We start from the raw sequence: 9,766 nt of genomic DNA, 5'->3' as shown, positions 1-9,766 counted from the left end.
TTCTGACTTCATCTTGATGGCTTTAGCAGAACTCCTTGCCTGCAGGTCCTGCAGAGCAGCAGGTCTTTTAAGTGACCATCTGAAATACAGGCCCTGAAATGGTACAGCACCCTTGAACCTGGCTTGAATCATTGCCCATCAGATCCTGCTAGGGAGGAGATCTTTCACAGAGAAATTGAAGAGAAAACCAATAAGTTACAACTCAGAAAATGGCTTTCCCTTCATGGGAACTGGTTTGGAGAGTTTATTTTTTTACTATTTAAACAAAACAAGCCTATATACCAGTAGTGTATGGACTGGCTTCGTTCCCGTCACTCACTGTGCTAGAGGAGTGTTTATGGATGAATCTTGAGCATTTTGGAGTTAATTTTCCTTGGTTCTGTATGCCTCCTCTATGGAGGTGCAGCCTGGATGGACCAAAAGGAAGTGATAACTTTGGCGTTGCTTTGCAGATTTTTGGAAAAGACACAGTACTAACTGCAGAAGAACAGCTGGCAGAGAAGTTACAGTTTTCAAGCTAAACTTGGAGCTAGAATACATGTGTGGAACATGGGTGTGGGGTTGTAAATACAAACACAGCTGATAGATTTCTTGACAAAATAAAAATTCAGAAACTTTAATGGCACTGTTGGCACAAGAATGAGAGAATGTGATCTAGTTGTGCATACATTTCGGCTGGAAATTGGACACCTCTGAATGTCTTAGAGGAGCAATTCTGCTATAACCTATCTGTTTACAGAATGAAAAAGGATAGGTGGTGTGAAAAATAAGGCTTGACCAAATAATAGAAGCAACTGCACTGTTTACCAGTGACAGTCTGTTTCACTCCTCGGGCTGTTTCACTGCTTTAAATTCTTGTTTAATGTTACCCTTGAACTGGCAGTAAAGATAACAGCCTGTTGCAGGATGTGTTAGGAGTGCCTGCACTGTAAGGCCTGTTAAATTTGTTACCTCTGCTCCTGCCATTGCCCGAGGAGTGCTGAGACTGAAATCTACACCTTCTGCATGAGATTCCTGCTGAAGTTACATGAACAAGAATACTGGTTCTCTCATTCTGTCTGCCGTTAAAATAAAATTATCGAATTGTAAGCTGCCTCCTGGGAGAGGCAATGAGAAACATGCCTAAAAGTACCTCTTCTGGTGTGTTCTAGAAAACAGTTTTTCTAGTATACTGTGTATACTGCTTGGGGTTTTTTTCCCCCTTTCTGGTTGGCCCTCTTGGATCAGATGCTGTTACCTGTTTAAGGGAAGAAATCTTATTTATTCAATACGTGCAGTAGTTTGATAACAGTATAACCTCTTTTTAGTGTCCTTTTCATTCCTGTGGAAGAGTGGTGATGCCAAAAGCTTGTTCAGCACAGGCAGGGAGGGATGCTGCACCAGGAATTTTACTTGGGCCCTACTCTGCCGCTATGGTTGTCCCATAGGTGACCCCCAGTAGTGCTTTTGGGACATGAGCCTGGCCCTGCCGTCTGGCCAGAAATGTTCAGGTTCTTGAGAGCTGCTCTGAGGTTGGATGGAGAAAGAGAGGGTGGGGTTCTCTGGCCGAGCTGGGGGAGGCGGCAGCAGCACAAGAGGAGGAAACGAAAGGGGGAGGCGAGCGCCTGGAGGATCCAGCTGGTGCCACGCTGCAGGGCCATGGCCCAGCCCGGAGCCTGTGAGTAGCTGCCCTGGCTCTTCACTGCTCTGGCTCAGTGGTGGTGGGAGTTCTTTGGCTTGTCCCTGAGGGAGAGACTGGGCATTTGGGAGAGGGTGAAGGCTTGCTTTCCTGCTGGGCTTGGAGCATATCCCACGTTTCAGTGGTGATGCTGAGAAATGATGAGTCAGTCCTGAGCTGGGTGCATTGCATAAGGGGATGCTTGGCGTCATGGGAGGAAGTGAAACAAGGGAGAGGAAAGCAAATGTAACCATGGTTTGCTCTGGTATCGTGTAATCCCCATCCCATTGACGCTCTCCTCACCTGCAAATCTCTCTTCCCTAAACACCCTCTGTATGGGGACATTCTCAGCCATCACTGGGTCCCTGCCTGCGTTCCCTGTCCGTTGGGGAATGCCAGTGTCCCTGCGTTATTTCCCTAGGGCTGGGAGCATCCCTGCAGGGAATCACAGCATCATCTGGAGGGGGGAGGATGTGATAGAGGAAGTGTGTGAACTTGCTGGCCCTGGCCTCAGTGCATCCCCATAGCTGTGGTCAAGAGCTGTGAGTGGGCTGAGCGAGTTATTTGGGGAGCAGCTGTCCTGATGTCAGCTCTGCCCCTGCAGCCCACTGCTGGCATTAGAAAACCCAGTTTTGGGGTAGGTGCATCTGTGGCTGGAGCTCTTGCAGGGCTCAAAGCATGAGAGCAAATCTGTTAATGTGACGCTTGGGCTGCAGGTCAACATCTGGTGGGAACTGTTCCTGCATCTTCAGTCCCAGCCAAGATCCTCAGCTTCAGTTCCTCTCTTGAGAGGACACAGGAGCTGTTCAAGCAGTAATTGTGGTTGCACTGTTCAACCAGCTTCTCTGCTTTTCCTTGCTGGCCAAAATTATCCCAAAGTCATGCAAAAAAAGAAAAAATGGTCTCCAATTCCAAAGGTCACAGTCTCTTTTAACCATCTTCCCTGTCCCATGTGTCCAGGTCAGGAGCAGGGACACAGATTGCGTGACATGAATCTCTCTACCCAAAGGCTGCGTGTGCTCCCTCCCTCAGTCCTGAGCAATTCCACACTGGAGAGCCTTGACCTTGACAGGAACAAGCTCAGGAGCATCACTGGCATTGCTAAGCTTTGCCACCTGAAGAAGTTGATACTGTCCAAGAATGAGTTTGTGGACTTTCCCAATGAAATCCAGAGCCTGGTCTGTTTGGAGAGGCTTGAGCTGAATCAGAACCAAATCCGGATCATCCCAGAGGGGGTTTTCTGCCATCTCCCCAGGCTTAAGCACCTGCGGCTGAACAACAACCGTCTCTGTGCCCTCCCCAGGGACCTGGCAGCTTGTCGGGGCAGCCTCCAGTACCTCAACATCTCCAACAACCTGTTCCGGACCTTCCCGCAGCCTGTCCTCCAGCTGGCACGCTTACAGGAGCTCCATGTGCAGAATAACGCCCTTCGCCAGCTCCCCAGGGAGCTCTTCCAGGGACAATCCCTGAAAATGTTTAAGGCCGGTGGGAATCCTCTCCGGGAGCCACCCAGTGAAGTGTGTGCTGGTGGCATTCAGCAGATCCGGAATTACTTCAGCCAACTTCAGCATGGATTGGGGCAGGAGGACAAGAGGGTCAAGACCATGTTCCTGGGGGCCTCGCTGGCAGGGAAGTCCACCATCTGCAGAAGCCTGAAGCAAGGGCAATCCAAACTGGTGCCCAAGGAAGAGCGAACAGTTGGGATAGAGATCAGTGAGTTCCAGATCGAGGACTTCACGTTTCTCTTCTGGGACTTTGCTGGCCAGCTGGAATACTACATGACTCACCATGTGTTCATCACCCCACAGGCGCTCGTCATCCTCGTCATCAATCTTCACATGTAAGTGCTGAGCTGGTTTGGATTCCACATAGAGCGGGGAAACTAAAAAGGAGCTGGGGAAACTTTGCACTGCACAAATTCACACCATTTCCGTTGCACCTTGAGGTCTTCTCACCATTGGCACAGCTGGCTGTCCCTCTCCCTGTTTTTGCAGATCAACCTTTTCATCCACCAGCTCTGTCATCACCTCGCCAAAGGCCTCTGTTTGGAAGGGTTGAAATAAGCATCAACTCCTTATGTGACAGCTGAACCCCATCTAAGTGGACTTGCTTTCTGCAAGAAGCAAATCCCAGTGATCTCTCCTGTATCCTGTGGTGTTCCCTGAACATGGAGGGAGCATCAGGCTTGGGTTTGGTGCTACAAGGGATGCACTCATCCACAGCAGGGTTTGACTCTGCTATACCCCGTAGCTTAAGAATGGGAAACTGAAGGATGAGCTTGGATACAGCCCATGTCTGTGGGCTGTATCTCAGATTCTGAGATCTGAGCCCTTATCCAGTAAGCTCCTGGGACAGCACAGAGTGTGTGGTCACGCCTCTACCGGTGGAAGTTGGCTAGAGATCCAGAGGGTGAGATGTGAATTTGGGATTTTCTTTTTCTCCCTTCCCCAGGTACCAAACTAACGACAAAATTTTCAAGGAGCTCGTTGGTTTCTGGATCAACAACCTGTCCATGCGAGTCCCAAACTCAGTGGTGCTTCCTGTGGGGACCCACGTGGACTGCTGCCAGGAGCAGGAGGTAGCAGAGAAGACACATGACATCATGGCCAGGATCACAGCCATGCTGGCAGAGAGAAAAAGCAACCTTGCTCACTTCATCGACAACCTGGAGGGCAGCGAGGAGCCCAAGTTTTACGTGGACCAGTGGGAGAGGCTGAAGGAGATGGAGAGCTGCATGTTAACCGTAGGGCTGAGATTATCCTGGGTTCTGGCTGGCTGAGGTCACCCTGCTGTCTCTGGCAGCCCAATGTGCTACTGGCTAACGTGACCTGGTGCAAATGCATCAGGCCGCTGCTGCAGCCCCTCCCCAGCCTGGGGTGGACGTGGTAACTCCTGGCTGGGACCTGCAGGGTCTTTGTCCCTAGTAGGTGATGGGTATCTCCTCCTGTGGCTTGTAGCAAGTGCCTGAGGAGGAGTGTGAGGGGTGACCAGGTGATATTCAGGAACTGCTGTAGAACAGTGGTGTGAAAGAAGTGCCTCTGAGGCTGAGCCAGTGGCTTCTCTCACCCTGGGTGACCTCATGGGCATTAGGTCCTTCCTTTACCTCACAGGCTAAAAATCTCCTCTGGATGTGCTTTTGTCAGGTATGTGCTTCCTCTTTTCCAGATCTTAAACTTAGTTCCTGTCAACTGCACGGATCACCATGACATCAGAAAGCTTGAGGCCACTATTTTGAAGCATGTGAAGAACGAGGAGCTCTTCCCTGAGGTTGTCCGAGTGCTGCCGCCCATCTACAGGCAGGTGGAAGCTGCCATCGCGGATATTGCAGCGAGCGAGGAGATGGCAGACCATGGTGAGTGCTCTGTCACCTCTGCCGCGCCTTTCTGGGAGGAGCTGCTGTCCTGTGCCTGGGACAGGCTCTCTCCAGTGCTTTCCTGAATTGGGGATGGGCTCTCCAGTGCTTGCTGCACCCTGTGGCCCTGTTTGTGTGGCAGTGGGGTCACTGCTGAAGACCTTGCAGAGTTCATGCTGAGCGCACCTGAGCAGGCCAGGTCTGGTTTCTTGCTTTCCAGTGAAGTTTTTAATTCTCCCCTTTTCCCTGTGTAAGCAATTAAAAACATCTTGCAGGAAGGAGCTCCATAGCTTTAATGCAGCTATGTGGTTTTCAAATCTACATCCTGCTAACCTTATTTAATGGCCCCTTCCCTTCCCTGGACCCTTTTTCCATGTGTCCTGTGACTTAGCAGAACCAGCAGGCAGCTCCAGGCCCTTGCTTATATACCTAAAGCAGGTATTAATTCCACCAATTCCCAGTGACATCTCTGGCCCCTCTGGCCACTGTAAGATTAGAGAATGAGGAGCAAATGCTTTTGTTTTGTGGACATGAGTCAGATTTGTTGCCTGTCTCTCTACATTGCTGGATGGCAGTCTGAGGTTTAACTGGCAGTTTGAGGTTTTCTGGCTGGAAACAAACGCACTTCCTCAAAAAAGAATTAAAAAACTCCACTATTAGCTTTGTTTTTCAGGAAGTCCTGGCAGGCTGTTCCCACTGCTGAGGCAAGGCAAAGTTGTGGGAGTTTCAGGGTGGCAGTTGGACAGCTGAGGAGAGGCAGAACATTTTTGGTCACAGTCACCAAGCATGCTCATCCCAGCTACTTCCCCAGGGATGGCATAGGTGACGTGGGTGTTTGTTGGCTCTCTGAAGCATCCGCCTTGGAATGCTGTGATAGATGCATGCTGAGCTCCTGCACCTCCCTCTAGGCATGATGGACCTCCAGTACCTACTCAGCAAACTCTCCCAGCGCGAGCACCTGGCCAGCCTGAACGGAGAGCTCCTCCAGGACATCTTGCGGTACCTCCACCGCATCGGGCTCGTCGTGTGGTATGAGGAAATCAAGCACTTGGAAAGCACTGTCTTCCTCCAGCCTACATTTTTAATAACAATGTTCAAAGTGAGTGTGGGGATCAGGACCATCTCTGTAGAGCCCAAGTTCTGCAGCTTTGCTGGGCTCCTCTCACTGCCACTTTGTCTCTCCTTCTCTTCCCGTGCAGCTCCTGGTGCGGCACCACCTCGTCCAGCAGCTCGAGAGCATCTCTGCGGAGACGCTGATCGGGGAACACGCCACCATCAGAGACAGGGCCAACTGGGTGTGCACCTTCAAGTCAAAGGCAATGCTGTGCCACCAGGCTGTGCGTGCCTTGGTGAAGCACCAGCTCTATTCAGAAGGGATGTGGGATGTCTTTGAGGAAATCATGGGTCACAGGCCTCACAGAGGGAGAGGGAAGCTCTTCAGCCTCCTGGAGCACTTTGAGCTCTGCCTGGAGGTGAAGCACACTGAAGCACTCAACCCACAGGCCAGGGAGTTTGTGCCTGGGAAGCTGTGGGAGACAACGCGGAGCCAAGGCAAGTCCTGGTACTTGTTCCCAACCTATCTGAACCAGACAGAGGAAGTGTCTGAGGTCTGGGGAGGAGATCACCCCGAGGACCTCCACATCCGTGCCTACTTCTCACCCGAAATACCGGAGGGCTTCTTCCAGAGGTAAGCACTGGTTTCTGGCCATCAGTGAGGTTGTGGGATTGAGTTTGCTCGGTGCAGTGCCAGGATGACTCTCAGCAAGTCCTTAGCTCTTGAGACTGTGTCTGCTGAGGCTTAGGCTGGGAGTCAAGATACCAGGGTGGCTTCTCAGCTGTGCCACATACGGGTAGGGCCCTGGGTGAGCCCGTTGCGATGTTCACTGCCTGGATGTGAGCAAAGGCCACACTCCTTCTGGTTCCCCTTTCATCTGGGGGGGTGTTTGGCTAATCTGTGTCCATCCAGGCAGGCAGAGGTCTCACAGTCTCACCCAAGAATGTTTTAGTTTCTATGGGTGTTGGAACTGTACCAGTTTTTGGAATTTATCCTGGTTTTCTGGACTTGTTTCTAGAGTTTTATCTGATGGTGTTGTGGTTAAACCAGAACATAGCCACTCGCTCACTCTCCCCAGCTGGACTGAGAAGAGAATCAGAAAAGTGAGAAAACTCATGGGTTGAGATAAAGACAGTTTAATAGTTGAAATAAATTATAATAATAACAGTAATAGGTATAATAATATTGTCATGAAAAGGAAATCAGCAAAGAGAAATTAAACCCAAGAAGCACCGGTGATGCCAATAAAAAACAACTGCTCAGCACTAACCAACTCATGCCCAGCCTGTTCCTAAGCAATGGTCCCCCAGCCAGCTCTCCCCCAGGTTTATATGCTAAGCATGATGCCACTGCATGTGGGATAACCCTTTGGTCATTTGGGGTCAGCTGTCCTGGCTGTCCCCTCCCAGCTTCTTGTACACTCCCAGCTCCCTCACTGGCAGGGCAGCCTGAGGACCTAAAAAATCCTTGACTTGAGGTATGCCCTGCTCAGCAGCAACTAAAACATCAGTGTGTTATCCACATCATTATCTTCCTAAATCCAAAGCACAGCACAGTACCAGCTACTAGGAAGAAAATAAACTTCATCACAGACAAAACCAGGACAAGATGGCCAACTCTGGAAGGATCTCTTGGTTTAAGAGGCTGCTCCTGCTGCTTGAGCTTTCAATAGGGGAAGGTCCTCATTTGGTGTCTGTTTTACTGAAATTTGGTTCATATTTTCAAGTCCATCTGGTGCCACACTTTCTCCCAGCATTAGGGATAAGCTAGGAGAAAAGTGATGAAAGCCATGGGCAATTTCCTTGCAGGTTCCTGGTGAAAGCTTGCTCCTTCTATTCCACACACTGGGTGGCCAAGGTGACCTGCCTGCTTGTATGCAATGGCAAACCTCTGCTGATCAAAGAGAATAACCAGAGGGCCTACAGCTACCTGGAGCTCCGTGGCAGAAAGCCATCAGAAAGGACAGGTAAGATTCCTGATCCATATTTCATGACTCCCAGCCCCATGTCTCTCCTTAGCTCTGCTCCTGCCACCTCCAACCCTATGGGAAGTGTCCCAAGAGGCCTCTGCCACATACCCTAGTCTGGCCTGGGTCCACCAGCAGTCCACTTAAAGGTTTCCCCTTTCTCCATGGAATTCTGTTCAGGACTCCTCCAGAGGTATCACATGAAAGTGGAAAGCCAAGTTTTCATTCTCTTCATGGAGCAAATGGGTCATCCTTCCCCAGAAGGCCCCAGCAGAGTACAGTCTAAAGCTGGATCTTCAAGTGATGAGCAAAAGGGCCACCCAAGCTGGGGAGCTCTTCCAACATATCATTTCATTCCTTAGGGAAGTTTGGTCAGCTGGGGATGGAGCTGGTCTGACAGTTGAGGCTGTGGGTTGTGTGGGTCACAGCAGAATCTCCTGGGCTGCTGTGGCTGGAGGCTGTAACAAAGAGACATTCTCCTTTTGCCTGGAAGGGTTCCAGTTTGCCTGGGACTTCCTCGTGGCAGTTGTGCTCATCGTCCAGAAGCTCGCTGAGGAGTGGCCGGGGCTGCACGTGTGTGTGAAGACTCCCTGCCGAACAGCCGGCTGTCCCGCAGAGTTCCTCTGGCCAGACATGGATGGCACAGGTGCCACGTACGTACACTGTGCCCTCCAGCAAGGGTGGGACCCAGTGGTCACTACTGCAATGCCGGTGAGGCCGGTCAGCTTCTAAAAGCCACATTAAATTAGTCATGAAACTCACCAGGCACCACGGTGCCCTTCTCCCGACCATAGCAGCTCGTGTCCCATGTGGAGTTGACACTTACTGGTGTGGGAAATTGGAGCATGGAGGGAAAGGTGAAGAAGCTGAGACTCTGGGGCTCAGGCACATAATGCTCACTCTGGGCATGTGCCCACGTGTTGCTGTTTCATGAGGAGCTGAAGGGGCTCAGGCACCTGGGAGGGCAGCGGCTGTCCCACCAACAGCTGCACCTCAGCTCAGGGTGGGAAGAGCAAGCTTCTTCCATGGCCTTGGCATCATATTCCATGGGAAGTGCTGAGAGCAGCTCCTGCTCCTTCTTTCCTGGGCTTTTTCCTCCACAGGACAAAGGAAGATGTTAAAACCTGCGGGACGTGTGGGCACCGTTTTGGTGCAGAGCTGCTCCTGCCCAAAGGTGAGCCCGGTGTCCAGAGTTTGTGCCACAACTGTGCTCGGGGGAAAGAGGGCTGAGGGTTTCATGGGGCTGAGGTGCTAAAGGTGTCCCATTCCCACAGTACCCAGGCCACCGGAGGAGCCCCTGGCACAGCCCTCTGCTCACTATTACGTGACAAGCTACGGGACCACCACCTTTGGGCCCAGCAGCATCCAGGTCACTCGGCAGGTAAGGACACTGCTACCTCCCCTTGCCCAGGGACCAACAGTGATGGTCAGGCTCCTGAAAGGAGGGCGTGCAGTTGCTTGCAGCCTGGGGAGGGCACACCTCATCTTCAGACAGCCCTCTGGTTTCCACACTCCTCCCTGAAATACCACCCCCTCTGCACCTCTGAGCTGGTGGTCTGGGTGTCTCGTGTTGTACTTACTGCCTTATTTTTCCAGAACATCTCCAGTGAGTAAATCTGGGCAGTGCTCAACGAAGAATTACTTTTGTTTAGCCCAAGCCAAGCTGTCCTCAACGCATTCTGCTTGCAAGTCATGTTTGCAGCCTTAATGCATGGAAATAAATGCATTGATAAATGC

At 51.2% G+C, this 9,766-nt stretch overlaps 1 protein-coding gene across 2 annotated transcripts; it reads left to right on the top strand.

Annotated features, from left to right (window-relative positions):
- The first annotated feature begins 79 nt into the window (after positions 1-79).
- Positions 80-9,761, top strand: LOC119701100 (malignant fibrous histiocytoma-amplified sequence 1-like). Of its 2 annotated transcripts, XM_038137171.1 has the most exons (11): positions 80-1,657; positions 2,618-3,497; positions 4,109-4,400; positions 4,823-5,009; positions 5,918-6,108; positions 6,209-6,696; positions 7,872-8,029; positions 8,523-8,682; positions 9,133-9,203; positions 9,304-9,410; positions 9,626-9,761. In XM_038137171.1, exons 1-11 carry the CDS (start codon positions 1,483-1,485, stop codon positions 9,641-9,643), a joined length of 2,727 nt encoding a protein of 908 aa, XP_037993099.1. In that variant the 5' UTR covers positions 80-1,482; the 3' UTR covers positions 9,644-9,761. The 2 variants fall into 2 exon arrangements, with proteins under 2 accessions (XP_037993099.1, XP_037993098.1); XM_038137170.1 differs by lacking the exon at positions 9,626-9,761 and having other exon boundaries at positions 9,304-9,616.
- Positions 9,762-9,766: the final 5 nt, after the last annotated feature.

This window comes from Motacilla alba, chromosome 5 (assembly GCF_015832195.1).
Source record: "Motacilla alba alba isolate MOTALB_02 chromosome 5, Motacilla_alba_V1.0_pri, whole genome shotgun sequence".
Classification (NCBI taxonomy): Eukaryota; Metazoa; Chordata; class Aves; order Passeriformes; family Motacillidae; genus Motacilla; species Motacilla alba.
The sequence above is the reverse complement of the archived record's forward strand: the minus strand, read 5'-3'. Positions and strand labels throughout refer to the sequence as shown.

Coding starts and splice junctions, on each gene's coding strand:
- LOC119701100 (XM_038137170.1), top strand. CDS start 1,483: ATGTTCAGGTTCTTGAGAGCTGCTCTGAGGTTGGATGGAGAAAGAGAG. Junction 3,498..4,108: donor CTCGTCATCAATCTTCACAT/GTAAGTGCTGAG, acceptor TCCCTTCCCCAG/GTACCAAACTAACGACAAAA. Junction 6,697..7,871: donor CCGGAGGGCTTCTTCCAGAG/GTAAGCACTGGT, acceptor ATTTCCTTGCAG/GTTCCTGGTGAAAGCTTGCT.